Genomic DNA, 16,562 nt, shown 5'->3' with positions numbered 1-16,562 from the left:
TGCCAGGAGAGCACGGCCACCGACAGCTTGTGGGGACCCCACACCCCCGCCGAGCCTGCAGGGACACACCAGCGGGCCGACGACCCACGGGTCTGGGAATCCACAACCAGCCTCCACCTGCAAAGCCACTGGCGCTCATCAACGGAGAAGAGCGGCAAAGGGGCCGGGGGAGCTGGAGCCAGGACAAGTGAAAGGGCTTGGAGGCTTCCCAGCATCAAAGGCCCCCGCTCACAGCAGCATCCCCCCATCCCCTGCCATCCCCATCCCTGCCCACCAGCTCCTCGTCATCCACAGCCACGAGCCCAAGGTCCAGGCAGGGGCGCGCAGCCAGAGGCACATTGGGGACCCAGGCCCTATGGCATCTGGGGCCAGGACACCCCAGCCGGACCCTCAGCCACCAAGGAAAGGGGCACGGGAGATGCCCGGGTTATCCCCCCATCAGGGGTTCCTGCAAACGCTCTAGCTTGTTTGGTAAATAACGACTTCACTATAAATATTCCATAAGCCCAGGAACTGCAGTACATTAAAAAATGATAAGGTCCCTGCTTTCCAAGCAGCCACTCCTCTGCACCGGGGCCTGGAAGAAGTGTTTAAAATCAGATGTCAGCTAGGGCCGACAGAAGAATTTGTCGTGGGGCTGATGAATAGTTTGAGAAATATTCAATACCTTCAGGAAGGATCAATTTATCACAGTTTAGCTCAGACTGAGTGGAAACACACAGCCATCCACACTGCATTCGCGTATTAAGAAATTCAGGTCATTATGTTAGACATGCAGTTTCTTACTATTTTTTCACTGGATGAAACTAATGTGGAAAAAGGGCCATGCGGTGCCTTGATAAATTGCTCTAGCAGCCAACGATGTGCTCGTTTCCCCAATTTAAACATCTCCAGAAGAGGCAGCAGGACTAGCACCAACACAGTGAGCACTCCCAGCCGGGTGGGAGCCTCGGAAATGGCCTCAACGAGTGAGGAAACCCCAGCAGCTGCAAAATCGTTTCCTTTGCGGCAGCGGCCAGTCTCTGCTCCCCAAGCTTGCGGCCATCACCCCACACCACAGGGCAGACCCTGGGATGCTGCTCAGCCCCCAGCAGCAGCAGGGTGCGGAGCGGCGCAGGTCAGCGGCAGTGCGAGCAGCCCTGGGGGCTCACGGGGGCCGAGTCCCTCACCTGGGCAGCCAGTGCCCCAGGTGGCACGGGCAGGACAAGCCCTGCAGGGTGCTTGAGGTCTTCCATCTCCAGGGCAATTAAGCACTACTAGCTCCAAGCTGCCAGCCAGCCCTCCGTTGGGAAGCGCCTTAACACCAAGGGCATTACAGCTTTCACAAACCGACATAAAGGTTTTGTAGGTGCAAAAACTGAGCCGCCACCTTCGGGGCCATGAAGGCACAGCAAGCTCCCAAGGGCTGGCACGGTGAGGAGCGCATCTCATCAGCACAACACCCCGCTCAGGTGTTAATGGGAGATAGCATCAGATATCCCAGATATCATCAGGCTCAGGTGTTAATGGGAGATAGCATCAGATATCCCAGATATCATCAGGCTCAGGTGTTAATGGGAGATAGCATCAGGCTCTTCTCTGCATATGACAAAAACCTGCACATAGGATTCCCCCTGGCAGATAGAGAGAGCAATTTCATCAGCAACCCAACCCTACAGCTGCCCCAGTTCACCATCAAATAAAAGCTGTGAGTGTCCATCAGCCAGGCGAGGTTTCAGGAGCACTCTCAGGACTTGCTGTTGGCCTCAAAGCTTTCAATTAGGTACATATGTATTTATGAAATATTATGACAATTGAAAGCCCGTTAAGTGTTACAGTAAAAATCCCTATGTGCAAAACGACCAGGGCATCAGCACAGCCTTAACTGCTAAATCCATTTGGTAATCAGGTTAGGCTGCCAGCGAGAGGCTGGTGTCAGCGGTTTTTATTAAAAGCTGGGTTTTTGCTATAAGAGGTACTAGTTTTATGTTACCATAAATTGTCAACAGTTGGTCAGATCCCCACAGAGAAAGGATCGATACACAGCAGAGAGGAAAAAGTGCTGAGAAAGGAAAAGCGATACTCTAATTAGAACAAAATTTAAGAGTCCAGGGGTATGGATGACAGTGCCTAATATGTTATAATTTATTGACGGCCTCCAAAGATTGGGTTTTGTTCTGGCTCTCAGAGGCAGCCGGGTGTTAATAAATATCCCAACAGACAGCGGCTGCCTGCAGGCAGCGAGCAGGCAGCTCCTCACACATCGATCCTCCGCACCCTCAGCCTCCACAATCGGCACAACCAGCAACCGTCCTTGCACGGCACAGCCACCACCGGGTCGGGTCCTCCAGCCAAACAAGTGGTTTTCTTGGCTCCTCTGGTTTGCATATCAGCTGGGGGGTCTGCTAGTGCCCCCCAAGCCAGCGGCAGGCAAGCTGCAGCCCTGTGGGACAGGGGCTTTGCCGGCCCCAAGACCAGGCTCCCGGGACACGGGGACAAGGCAGAAAGCCTGCCCCCCCCCCCAGCCAGCACTCCCCGGGGACACCCCCACCTCCCCGGGGTGTCAGAAGTCTGCGCCTCGTTTTGCAGTAATCTAATCCTGGTTTAGCACAGCGGTAATCCCGGCCGAGGACCCAAACATCTGTGTGCCCCAGCTCTGTGCCCAGACACAGCCTCCCCTCCTGACCCAGATTTAATAACCGCTCGAGCCCTAACCTGCCCTCGCTTCATTTCACAGCACACGAAGCACCTGCCATCGGACCCTCATAAACAAGGAGGCAATAAAATTTAATCACTTGAAGATCAAAGTTCTCAAGTGTTTTCCAATCGTCCTCTCACCATCCTCCCAGCTAGGTTAGGGGAACTGCAGCAGGCTCTCTATTTAATAAGAGGCCATAAAAACCCGGCTGGATTAGAGAAATATTGGCAAATATAATAAACAAAAATATATTAACACTAATTCTGCAAAGCCTTTGGCTATATTAATATCTCTTTAATGTAATCACCTATAAATAAGTGATGACCCTATGATTTTATGACATCTGTCATCCTCATTTCCATACAAGACATGAAGTAATTATTCTCTCTGGTACGCAATAAAAGGATGGGAGTCATATGCCGTGACTGTCCAGTGTAGCCACCAGCTCCTCCACCCAATGCCCATGGGCAACCCCAGGGGACTCGGCTCCAGCTCACTATTCCCAGTGGGATGGATAGAAACATGGACCAAAACTGCACACAAGGCTGTATGGCAGGGGCTGGCAGTGCCCACGCGCCCTCCCCCAGGTCCCAGGGACATGCTGTGGCAGGGGGCAACGCAGCATGGCTTTTGGAAAACAAACTTCATTATTTTTATAATTGCAGCTGGGCGATGGGAGATCAGCACCAGCTGGTAACACATCTGTGACTTGGGGACTAAGGGGGGATTCATGGGTGGCCCCTGCCTGCCCTGGGCGGTAAGCACCGCATCAGGCACACACTTACAACCAACACGTCACTTCAAAGCTTACCGCTGTCCGAGACGCAGTGCCCCACGCCAACGGCACCCTGCCCACCTCCCTGTGCCCTTTGGCCACTGGATGGGCAAGATGAAGCCCAGAGCCCAAGCCACATCCCCCAACCCCACGGCGTGAGAGGGCTGGCAAACTGGTTTCTCAGTGCTGGGACTGGTCCTGCCGCAGGAAGAGCCAGGCTCCCCTCAAGTTGCTGCCGTGCTCTCTGCTGGGGACACCAGACTTGGGCTCAGCCGTCAGACCCGGGGGACCGCAGATGGGCAGGGAGCAGCGTGTGCCCCATGTCCCCAGCTGGGAAACACACCAGCCGGGGAGCAGGGGCAGATCCCAGGCTGTAACGGCCCCCCAGGAATCCCTGTGCCCCCAGGCTGGGGTGGGAGCAGCGGCCCCCTGTGCCCTGCCCTGAGGCACAGCGGCAGATGCACCGTCTGCCCCCCAGGCCTCCCTGGAAGCAGTCGGCAGTGCCTCGACACCCCAGGGATGTGCAGCCAGGGACCCCTCGGGCCACGGCTCTGCAGCTCCCGGAGCTGGGCCGAGGTTCTAGCACTGGCTGCTGGAAGACCACGGCAATCACAGGCACCAGAGCGCTCAGTGCAATTAGGAGAAAGGCAGAGCAGTCCCTTAGATGCGGATTTTTCACTGTAGCTGGAGCTCCGCTATCAGGGGAGGTGCTGGGCTCCCGGCCAGGCTACCGCCAGCACAGCAGGGCAGGGACGAGCCCTGTGGCACGATTCCGCTGGCTTCCTTGGAAAGGACGGCAACTCCACAGCCCTCCAGCCAGCGCTCCAGGGCAAAGCTGCCCCTTCCCCTTTTGTCCAGAGAGCTGGAGATTACCAATGCACCATGGTGCAGTTTACTGCTGTCCCCAGTGCTGGAGAGATGACAATATTCTACAGCCCTGAGACAGAAAGGCAACAAGATTTATAAGGAAAAAGCAGCTATTCCAGGCATAAGGAGGCTGGGCTGAGGCTCCTCTTCACACCAAAAGTATATTGCAGAACTGCCTCACCCCAGAACTGGCCAGAATAAAGCAGAAGAGACTCTCCACCTTATCCCCACCTACACCTGCCCTTGCTGACTCCTGGTATAGATCAACCCCACAAGCGGCAGCTTGCAAACAAATCCAATTAAGGGGAAATGCCCAACCATCCTGCCCCACACCCCACAGAGCTGGCCATTTGCTGTAGCAATATAGCAAAGGTGACAACCAAATAGCAGCAGCCAGCCACAACTCCACAACGGCAGTTGTCTCTCTGCAACCTCACGTGAGAGCCCCACTGCCAAGGACAGGAGCCTGGATAGCACAGCATGTGCCAAGCCTTGCCCCAACCATGCTCTCGGCCAACAGGACCTGCCAGGCCAGACCAAAGCAGTCCCAGTATCGATGCCAAGCCTCCAAGGCTGCTCCTCTGGCTAGAGCGCTGCTTTTGTGGTTTTGAGCACATATGAGATGCTGCATCTCAAAGACTGGGAAGACAAAAATGTGCACACAGGAGGGATGAGGAGAGAGGAGAAGGAAAAAAAAACCCTTGAGAATCAAAAATTGCATTTAAAGGCAAGTTTGTGAAGCACAAGCAGCAGCCCTTACTACACCGATCTGATGGCTCACTCAAGCAGGAAGATCAGAGTCCACAGTGGAAACGCCCCCAGGCAGCTCCAGCCACGAAGTCTTCCATTTTTTCCACCTGTTCTTCAGCCAAGATGACCAGTTGGATTGCTAAAGCGTTTCACACCCCATTTGCCCTCCAGACCAGAGCCCAGGCAGCCCAGCAGCCACGGGGATGGTTGCCCAGCCATGCCTGCAGCAGCCGCAGCTGGAGCAGCTCACCCAGCCGAGGGTGTCCCTTGCAGACGATGCGGCCACCTGCATAGACAGACAGAGAGGTCCTCCCTTCAGCAGCCAAGAGCAACGGTCCGTCCTCCTCCCACCTTGCTCCATCCTCCTCATCCTCCTCACTGGGCCGAGGCAAGGAGGCAGCAGGAGCAGCCAATCTGCATTCCTGCCCAGCAGCCCATGCTCTCCTCCACAGCAGGAGAGCCACCGCTGCACACCCTGCTAAATGAAAAACAATATTTAATTAGGACAGAGCCAGAGGAGCACACAATTAAACACTTTGTTACTATCACTCTTGCACAGTTTAAGCCTCAGTTCAATAAAGAACCATTAAAGAAGGCTAGTATCGAACCAAACCTCAAGCAGAGGAGCTGCACGCTGCATCACTACAGCAGCCAGGGGACAAGGAGCAGGCTGGAGCACGGCCAGCACCAGCACTGCACTTGGGAGGGGACACGGGGACGCCCCCAACAGAGCCTTGCACCCACCGGCAAGGGGATCGCAGCCCCAGCTGCCCTGGGGCCAACACAGGTGGGAAGCCATGATCAGAGACCCACGGACAGACAGGCGCCAGGGCAGCTGCAGCCTTCAAGCGGAGGCCTGAGCTTTCCGCAGGGCTTTAGGGGCAGGAACAGGGAGGCTGAGCCCAGACACGAAGGTACCGCCGGGCAGACGGGGAGACCCCCACCTCTGCCTGGCCAGATATGAGCCCCCGAACCCTAAAGAGGGGCCAGATCACATCCCCCTGCCCGTGGAGCTCGTGGACCAAACTCACCAGCACAAAAAGGCTCCATCCAGGTCCTGCACCCCGCTCTCACGATGTGCTGGCAGCAGGGACCCCAGCCGAGCACCAGCAGGACCTGGGCTGCTGGTCTGTGGAGAAAGAAGCATCAGGGACAACACCGGGGCGTAAGGTAGGAGCCCGTCTCTCCCCCTCCCCAGCACACAGACCTATGCCCAAAAACAGGCCTCCAGGTTTTTGTTTCCCAGGAGGAGCAGAGAGGACCCCCATTCAGGACACAGGGGGAAATTACTAAGGCCTTGCCCCCCATCCCGTGCCTGCACAGAGGGGGCAGAGCAGCCATGGCAGAGAGCCAGCACTGAAGCGCCCCGTGGTCCCCCCACACACACAGGGGACCTGCTCCCGAAAGACGCTCCCCTTCTGCAGGGGAGCAAGTCCCACCGCAGGCAGCACGGAGCATCAGCGGCAGGACCCGCAACTGCAACACGCTGACACAAACCCCAAGAAAAAAAAAAAGGGGGTCCCTGAGCGAGCCCCACGGGGTGCCCGGCGCAGGGGAGCAGGCAGGGCAGCACCGCCGGCGAGCCAGAGCGGGGAACCCGGCGAGGCTGTGGAGCAGCACGGTGTGCGGCCTCTGCCACCTTGTCGGGCAATGATGTGGACCTGGAAAAATGCTCACTCAGGCAGGATGCCTAGTAATAAATTTATTGTATTTTATTACATATTCCCCTTTTTGCACTTAATTCCAATTCCTCATATTCAAACTCTTCTTTCTGAAAGAAAATGATTTTTAACATAAAAATATAAATTCTGCATATTAAAAGTGCATACACCTTGAATAATAAAACATACAAATAAATAATAAAAGGCATTGACACAGTCTCATGCACTTGTCCTCAAATAATTTAAAATTTATGGTACAATGTTCAATCCCAAGTAAAGACAGCCTGCTTTCCAGATTACTGTACAGTTCAAAAACATTAAAATACAGAAGAGAATATCAAAGGTGTGGGCAAGCCCCACGTCCCATTATCAGTGTACAGTGATGTGACATGCAGTTTTTAGAACTGTAGATACTCCAGTGTAAAATCTGACATTGCGTCCAGAAGAGAAACTGCATTTGCAACAGGACTTAAAATTCAATTTTAACCAATGGTGAGGCACAGTTGGTGAGCAAACCTGTACAAATTAATACTTGGAAGGCCACAAGAAAATAATCTAGCCACTTGTAGCCTGTATTCCCTTGTGTCACCCCTACCCAAGGCAATGTAGCACCTAAAAATGGTTTCTTATTGCACTGCACAAATGCCATACAAACCTAATGCTAACTTTCTTGCAATGCGTTTGTGCTGCAGGGCCTAGAGTGAAACAGGATTTGTGTTTACACTTAGTTTTAATCTGTGTCTTTTAAAAAACACTATTTGCAGATAAATTGAGTGCTATCGCCTTTAAAAAAATAGAAGACTCCCTAAACCTTTAGACCTAATATAGATATTGTACAAGTCTTCAGGTACTTTTATTTTACAAAATAAAGCTCCTAATAGTAAATGCTTTACGGTGCTTTTATTAAGAAAACCATGTAGTACTTTCATCTCACCACAGATTAAAACTAAATTTCAGTTCCCTCCACAGGTAACATTAGATACTGCCAAATTATTTTGGATTAGTAGGCAAATGACAAGGATACAAAAAAGATAACAGTAAAATTATTTGGAATGTTGTTTCCAAACCTTCTCTGTGCCCGCTGACCAAGGGGGACGGGCACAGAGCCCACGGGGGGAGTGGGGCCAAGAACCTGCCTGACACCCAGCCACTGCTCAGGCCAGCTGCTCTGCGAAGACAAGGGTGCTGCGTGGTGGTGCCTCGCAGGGGCACAGCCCGGCAGCCCAGGAGGAATCCCGGGACCTACGCTTCTTGCTATAACCCAACAAGCAGCTCGCAAGACCTTGCCAACCTGCCCCCGCATCAGCCACCCCGAGCAGGCAAGCTGTCCGTTCTGCCCGCTGTGCCCCACGGGCTACGACCCCGGCCGGCCCCACTGTGCGTACAACCACCCCAGTGGGATCTGCAGTCGAAAGGCAGCTCAGCTCAGAAATGCAAACTCCACCACGGTTCTGGAGCATGAATGGGAAGCACAGCCACCCCCATGGGCCGCTGGGGCCCGGCCTGGCTCTTCCCAGGAAGGCAGGCAGAAGCCCCGTTACCAGTATGGGCACCACACCGACAACTGGAAACTGCTCCCGTAGCATGGAAATTCAACAAAAACTCTTTTTTTTTGAGTGCTTATACGGCTACAGGTGACTGCCTCTTCTCACAACGTAGAACATGTCATTAAAGTTACATGGAAAATGGCAGGCTACATACAGAACACTGATCAGGTTTTCCCTGTTAAAAAAAGAAAAAACAATACAATACAGAAAACCAGTTTGTTCTCATTTCAACATTTCAGATCCCTTTGACATTATGCTACACTCCAGCCTTGTCAGTAATGCAGAATTCTGCAAAGGAAAGAATCAAAGATGTGCAAACAAAGCAGGAACTGAGGGACATGCTCCTATGTGCTGACACGCAGCTGCACCGAGAAACAGAAGTACAGACTCAAGGCAGTGCTCTGGAGTCTACTGAGCAGATTCTGATACTGAAAGCACGGTCTGTGGCTTGTATTAGATGCTTGCATAGTTAGGAAGTGCATGCATTTGGGTACAGCGAGAGAATTGCCATGCAAAACTGCCCTTATTACTGAGGGAAAAAAAAAAATGGTTGATCATGCTCAAGTTTCAGCTTTGGAAAGCAAACAACCCTGCAGCTAAGATGGATGAGGGCACTTACAGTGGAATAAGTGTACTGTAATTAAGCTGCTAATTTTCTATCCTAAGCATTTTTTTTATTTAGCCATATTTTATAAGTTTGAAAGGGTTAACAATTTATACACCCAAAGTGAGACACTTATAAGTTACAGAGAACTGCAGGCACCAAATTGTCTATCAAATGTGATTAATACAAATAAAAGGTGCCTCTTTAATTCACGTCATTGAAAATGTGCTTATAATTTGTATACTACTAAACACTATCCAAAAGACGCAGCCCAAAAAGGGTAAAAATAATTTCTTTAGGTGACTCCAGCAGGAATCTAGCACTGGAATGAAGGTGCTGCTTTCCTGCACCCAGAGGGCTGATTCCAGGAACAGGAGCAAGTGTCAGACTAGGGATGTGGTGTGAAATAAGAGTTACACATGGCCGATGGAGGTGAGTTCAACCCAAAGTTTGTTGGAAACGCATCATAAAATCCTTCAGAGGACTTGAAGCCTGCTTTTCTTCGGAGCTTGCACACTGTTTGAGCAGAGGGACAGTGCTGGACCTCCCCCTTTCAAGGCATTCTCACCAGCGTGAGGCTGCCCTGTAAAACCTTTGCTTCCAGGTCATCAGCCCTGGGGTCCCAGACTCCACCACCCCCGGGGTCCCAGACTCCACCACCCCCAAGCCAGGACAGCTCACCCCACAGGCAGCCACACCACCGGCCGTTCCACACGTGCCATGGCTGTGCGTGACTCGCAAAGCAGAACCAGACAGCAGCCATTCTTGTCCCACTCAGATGGCCAGCCATGAGACCTCTGAGCCCCGCGTGCCACCACCCAAGGGCAGCTGGAGATCCCTGGCCAGCGGTGACCTTCAGAAGATGGCAGAACCCACCTCCTCCACAGGCATGAATGCTTCTAAAGCCAAACATGAATTTTAAGAAAAGAGGTGATCATGTACAAATGGCTGCTTCAGAACAGCCTCAAGCCTTCACTACTCTAAGGATCAATACACAAAGCCAAGGTGGTGTTGTCATCTAGGACGTGGAAGGTCCCTCTCTGGAGTGTTCCCTAGTATCGTGCCACATCCTTGCATCTGGACAACGCAATACACAAACAGGAATTCCTATGCATGAAAAGGCTAAGAAATAAGTCTGCTTTAAAGCAAGGAGAGAAGACTGATGTTGCTTTTCCCCAAATCAGTTTAAGTAGGGCCTGCAATAACCTACATTCAGTTTTAGAAAGATTTACTCTACATCACTGATGGAGCCATGACTTTAACAGCAACGAGACTTGATTTTACACTCACTATGAACATTGTTGTCTCTTGGACCCACACCTTTCAAACCCTCTCCTGTGCAAAGAAGTTCATATACTACTGGAAATCTGCGATACCAAAAAGCAGAGATGCAGAATGGCAGCAAACAGCTGCTTTCCAAACTGCTTTGTTACAGAATCGACGCAGCCACCAAACAGGTACTGCACTTTCCAGGTCCTGCAAGGGCATGCTTTGCACATTTTGCCCGGTGTGGGCCTTATATTCAACATGAACTACAGTGCACCCTTATAAGTCAAAATATTTTCCTTGAGGACACCCCTAAGTCAAGCCCTCCTGAGCCAGAAAACATGCCACATGCTGGCAGCCCACCACAGAAGAGCAGCATCTCATCTGCTCCAAGACGAGGGCACTGTCAATACAGCCTCTTCTGCCCACTCCATGCTCACTTGCAGAGCAAGAAGCCTGTGCACCACAGCTGCTGTTTTCAGAGGGGCAGGTACAAAATCCAGTTTGGCAGCATACACAGGGTAGATAGTGCTGGAGCTGGCAGAAATTTCCATCAGGAATTATGGGGAATACACAGAAAAAGAGCTAGATTACATATCATAGGACTGCAGAGGTTCAACTGCTTTTAACATCAGCTGCTGGAACACCTGGCACCAGGATCTCCATTCCCATTTTGTCTAAATGGGAGCTCTAATGACCATTCTCATGCCCCAAACACAAACATATTGAACTGATGTTCAGCTAAAAACTCCGGTTTGGACATGGCTTCAAATTTCCTTCAGTCCAGGCATGCAATACAGGAGCAAAACCACCTCAAAAACCATACACCAGCTTCCAGTTTAAACTTCTTCAGTGAACAATGGCATGAAAAGAAAATGTCATTTGATAAAAATAACCTTTCACAAATGTCCCATGGTAAAACGCACAGAAAACTAGGTTCTGTCTATTAAAAGATACCAAACCAAGTTAGCACTAGCTACCAGAATTACATTCTTGCTAGAAGAGTTGTTACAAGAGAAGAGCTGACACAGTGCAAGACCTTAATACAGATAAAACCTTAAACAAATACTTCAACATCAACATTTCAGGGAGTAATTTAAGTACTACAGTGTGAAGCAAGTCTTATCTGCTCTGCTGGATATAACAAAAAATAATCCAACAATAATCCAAGTCATACATTTAAGAAGCAAGTAATGCAATCTTTGCTTCTTGTTGCTGCTATAAATGAGACTGAAACAATACCCGGGAGAAGAAATGCATCAAGAAGATGGTCATGTTCAGGTTTAAAAACATAGTCCAGGGCACAGAGTCCAGCACATTGTAAAAACATGCAGGCTACTGGCATTGCTTCTGGGTTGCATGAAGGCAAGTACTGCAGAACAACATTGGGACGGAGCGAGGGTTATACTGCAGGTGGGCTCACTGTCACACACTGACCAGAGGTCTGGGACACCCCAGCTCAGCTCTACACACACGCTGCCTTTTCTCCAAGGTGTTAGCCACCCCCAAAACACTTCTCTCCAAAGCTTGCTGCAGTTGTGTGGTGAGCCAAGTATAAAAAGTAATCACAGAGCAGCAACATGCCCAGCAGACCTGGGTGCAAGGCTTCTTGCAGGGTCATCAGCACATCAGCTCAAGAGAGGAGGTGGAACAGACTAACTCAGAGTCACTACTTGTCTGAGGGCTGTTTGTTACGTTGACAGAAGAGATATACAAATATGTCTGTCCACAAGCTAAGCCTGGAGAAGCTTTGCTACACAAGACTGTATGACAGGCAAAGACCTCATTCAGAAGACAAGCGTGCCCAGCACACTGCCCACTGCCCAGCTGCTGCATGTCGTGACCTACACGACAGATTGGTGCTGTACATAAACAATATGCAGCACATTAATAAAAACTCATGAAATAAAAGCTTACACCACATGTATATAAAAGGACTTAAGGAATCCACCTTTTAAGAGGAATCTTAAAGAACTTGAGGAATCTCCCCTGTAAGAAGGGCTTGTAAACAAAGACCTCACTAGATGCAGTGTTTTAACCCTGATAGAGACTGTCATCCAAACAAGAATGGGAATCATTTTGCAAAGAGACTTGTGGTAGCCAGACCCACCAAGGAAGGTGACAAGCATGCTGAAGGGAGGAAGGTAGCAGCGCTCTGGAGAATGTGAAAACTGCTCTGCGGTATTTTGGTACAGCTGCTCCAACCCGCACGAAGAGGCTTGTTCAAAGCATGCTCAGAGAAGGCAGAGAAGACAAGACGACACTTGGCTTATCTAAACATTACTCCTATAAATAACAGATGCTATATTCACACCACTACGATTAAGCATCTGAGCACATTAGGAAACGCTTCTTCCAGGAGTTTGAACAGGGGTTCTAACAGCATCACTGCCATTCAGGTGCATGAAGACAGCTCTCCTACAGCACTGCAACCATCTCCCACCTAGCACTTTCACAGGTACGAGCTGGCAACCAGCTGCTGCTTAGTGATTTCTTCTGTTGCTTAGTATAGTGTTTCAAAAGAGAGAAAGTAATTAAAGAGGATAGGGCAGAGGTTGCCTTAGGTGTGGACAGAGTAAAACTCTTCGTAGACATAGCAACAAAAAAATGCAGGTTACATTTCATGAAAAAAAAAAAACTTTCTGCTGTTGGAATGCAAAAATGAAGTCTATGACAGACACATGTACACACGGACTCACAGGTACCTTTCTGTCCACCCACTAATGCTAGTCCCTCCTATACTGGCGGAGTATATACCTGAGAAACAACATTAGTGTTGAAATATTGCCCTTTAGAAAGCTTGAAAAATGGAAGGGAGCAGGGAGAGAGGGTTGAGAAAGAGCAAAAAGAAGCGGCAGTCTCTCCAGTTTCCTTCGCATCCTCCACAGCTCAGAACAAGGCCATATACCAGCGTGGACACAGCCTGCTCGGAACAAGACCAAAGGAATATCAGTTCACAGCTCTACAAAGCACACTAGCGTCAGTACAACTGGGTTTCAGATTTCAAACCTTGAATCTGAAGAAAGTTGTTGCATTTTCCATAAAGAGACTCCTGTACAAGTGCTATGGGACAGCTGCATTCATGTTCAACAATGACTCCAGCTAGACTACTTGCATCAGTGCTGGCTGCCTGTAGCTATTTGGTTTGATGGCAGAATCAAAAGGCGCTTTAACAACTTGCAGTTAACTTTTCCTCAAAACATACATTAGGCACATGAACAAAAAAACAAGAGCTCAGAATAAATTAGCTTCTCAGCAGAAGAAAAGACACCTGGATTGCAGCATTTCACTGAGGTTCCAGAGAAGGCCGTACAGACACCTGCATGCTGGAAGGTAATATTTTCAGCGGCTTGTCAGCAGACTGCTTGCCACTGGAAGGAGGAGACTGGACTCCGGGATCTAGCTGGGAAGACTTGGACTTGCGACTGGATAGCAGAGAATGTTTGTTGGGTGTGGCATCTTTTGGGACAAGTTTTTCTTTTGCAGTAATGTTGGCATTGGTTTGAGAGGCTGGTGGGACAACACCTTTCTCTGATTTGTCTTCCAGCACATTTTTACTGCCTAACTTGGAACTGCAACTCCCTGTCTTTTTTGAAAGCATCGTTGTCTTTCCCAGGTCTGCTGACCTCCGGGTCTCCTTCTGCCTTAAGGCTGATTTAAAGAAAGACAATCCTTTCTCTTCTGACTTGCTGTCCCTCTTCAAACCAGAACGCACACCAACATTTGGGGACCGCAGGTTGGCCATAGAGGAACTCCGCACATGCTTGCTGTCTACTGCTCTGCTGTCACTCCTAGAGTGGCTTATCCGTGGGGAGCTCGTCCTTGAACTGCTGGTAACGCTTGTTTTATCCGACCCCAAACTTATCTTAGAGCCCTCCCTGCTGAGGCTTCGGTCTGAAGTCCGGCTTTTCCCAGCAGAAGAGCCCTTAGTCAATGAGCCTGATGGGGTTTTCTTGGCAGCTGTGGAGGATGGAGAAGAACCTGACTTTTGCTTCTGTTGAGCAGATGGGACAGCCACCTCAAGGGGCTTCGTGCTATGGTCCTTCCTAGCCTGAGTGGGAGCAGGAGATCCATGTCGCCCACTGGCCCTAGAGGAGTCCGTCTTACTTCTAGACCGGGAAACTTTCTGGGAACTCTTTAATGGTGGAGGAGAAGAGTGAGAGACTTTGGTCTCTTGGGTAGATAAGACTGTCCTTCCCTTCCTCAAACTTTTGTCTGGCTCAGAAACTCCCTTGGAGCTGTGAACCTTCTTAGGGGTGCCATCTGCCTTCTCTGCAGCGAGCCCTATCGCACTGGGGGCTTTCACCTCCTTGACTGGAGAGCTATCCACAGAATCACTCTGATCAACAAAGGCAATTTGATTGTTGTTATCAAAAGGGTCCAAAGCAGGGTGATTCCTGTCTGGCTGCACAGAGCTTTTACCATACCCATCTGAAAGATCTGAGCTAGATGTCCTTACAACAGACTCTTCCCTGAATGCCCCTTCCATGACAGCCAAAGGAGCTCTGCGAGCTGTCCTGTGCTCTCGCCGACTGCCATCACAGGGCTCCAAGTAGCTGCTAGAGAGATTCCTCAGGCTGCCAAAGCAAGAGGTGGAGACTTTATCATCAGCAGCCTCCCCAATCTTCTCCAGGGTGGAAGCAGAGGTATGTACAGGGGAATCTCCAGAGAAGCGCGATGGAGAGTTGGAGCGGAATTGCAGTTTTGCAGAGAGTGACCATGAGGGCCTAACACCATTTTCACTCACTGCCAGTGGGCTGGTGACAGATGATCTAGATGACAAGCTCTGACGCTGGACACTTCGTACAAATGGCCGAGTTGAAAATCCTCCTGCAGAGAAAGAAAGTGACATCCTCAGTAGGAAAGCCAAGCCTGCAGTCAGTTTATCCTTCCCATCCACAGACACTACTTCCCTAAGAGAGTCAAGACAGCCCACCCACACCACGTTGAATGCCTATCTCTTCATCCCTGCTGCAGGCACAGCTTCTTGCATGAAGCTGAATAAGGAATTCAACAACTGTTATTTGCTAGCGGTTACCCAGAAGTAACTCTCTGAAGCCTATAACTGAAAATCCAGATTTTCCTCTCATCCCTGAGCAGCAGGAGACCAAACACAGGCTTTGCACCTTGAAAGTCCTTGAAACTAGTTCACCAACTATGATTATGCTCCCAGAAATACATTTTTCTTTATTAAAGAATATTTCCCATACAATCCTGTAAAAGGCAAAGTAGGATTCCTACCTCTTTATCTAAAGCAATGTATCTGTATTTACAACACAAAGTACAACAATAAGCATTTTAGAAATGTGGCTACCATGGCTAGACCTGACAGTTATCACAACACTGCTGCAGGGACATCTCTATACTTGCTCGAAAATGCTCAGACTGACCCGTGAAGCTCCACATTTTCAGAAGTTACAAGGCACTATGTGGAGGAGCCAAGCAAAGCCAGGAACTGACACACAAGTGAATTTGAGTACCTTCTCACCTCCCTGGGAGCAGTCTACAGCACAGCAGCAGACAGTAAATATCTATGCTAAGCTGTAGCACAATGTCAGTCTCCCTGCAAAGGTGCTGCAATGAGAACAAGAAAAAACACAAACACAACAAGTTCTTGATTGAGAGGTTTCATTGTCAGCATTTCCTTTCTTTGAAAGGCTCCTTAAGGTTCCTGCCCTGCTCTTCTCCATCCTTTCATACCAGAGAAGAGCTCACCTGTGCCAGAATCCACCTCCTACCAGCGCAGTGCCTGCCCCCCCAGCTGCTAGAGTAACTGTCCCTTATAACTACATATTTTGCAGCTGTTTTAGTAGGGATCTTGTAACAGAAAGACTAGCAGCCCAGTATCCCCCACATACTGCAGTGTTGATACACACCATCATCTTCACTCCTTTCCCCAGTCAGCTCTACCGATTCCGAGAGTGAAGCCAGAGACGTGCGTCGTGATGATGCTGCCGAAGCAATGCTGGGCTGCTTGCTACCAGGAAGACGGCTGACCCAGTGCTCACAGAGCGAGGAGCTTGTGGAGCCTGCAAGGAAGCAGGCATAGACATCAGGCCAATGCAGCTGCAGAACACATGAAACCTTGGAAGGCCACTGAGAGCCAGGTAAATACTGCACTGCACTGCCTTCAACAGATACCTGGAGTTTGGAGCTAGCCCACACAGCCACAGCATCCACACACTGCCAAGAGAATAAGTCTTTACTCTTATGAAATAGTTATGGTCATAAGTGAAAGACAGAATTGCACTTGTCCCACTATGCTGTGAATCAAAAGAATTGGTGCAACAGCACACAGAGGGCAGTCCCTGAGCTGCCACAAAAATGCAGTGCAAATCCTTTCCTTTCCAAAGGCAAGTCACCAAGCCTGCATCTGTCCACAGCTCATCCCAGATTCCACCAACACATTCAGCTG

General features: G+C 50.1%; 1 protein-coding gene across 6 annotated transcripts in view; it reads right to left on the bottom strand.

Moving 5' to 3' along the window:
- USP31 (ubiquitin specific peptidase 31) overlaps positions 1 to 16,562 on the bottom strand; it is a 50,101-nt gene that overhangs the window by 7,178 nt on the left and 26,361 nt on the right. For 2 of the 6 annotated variants that reach the window (XM_049835537.1, XM_049835539.1), the window contains exons 15-16: positions 16,024 to 16,176; positions 6,764 to 14,977 (exon numbers count right to left, since the gene is read on the bottom strand). In XM_049835537.1, the coding sequence (XP_049691494.1) occupies positions 13,434 to 14,977; positions 16,024 to 16,176 (1,697 nt within the window). In that variant the 3' untranslated portion in view covers positions 6,764 to 13,433. Of the gene's footprint in view, positions 1 to 5,319; positions 5,548 to 6,100; positions 6,199 to 6,763; positions 14,978 to 16,023; positions 16,177 to 16,562 lie in introns of those variants that run through there. The other 4 variants (XR_007510354.1, XR_007510352.1, XR_007510353.1 and 1 more) reach the window with 4 other exon arrangements.

Source organism: Accipiter gentilis, chromosome 33, assembly GCF_929443795.1.
Source record: "Accipiter gentilis chromosome 33, bAccGen1.1, whole genome shotgun sequence".
NCBI lineage: Eukaryota > Metazoa > Chordata > Aves > Accipitriformes > Accipitridae > Astur > Astur gentilis.
This window is presented reverse-complemented; position numbering and strand designations above follow the sequence as displayed.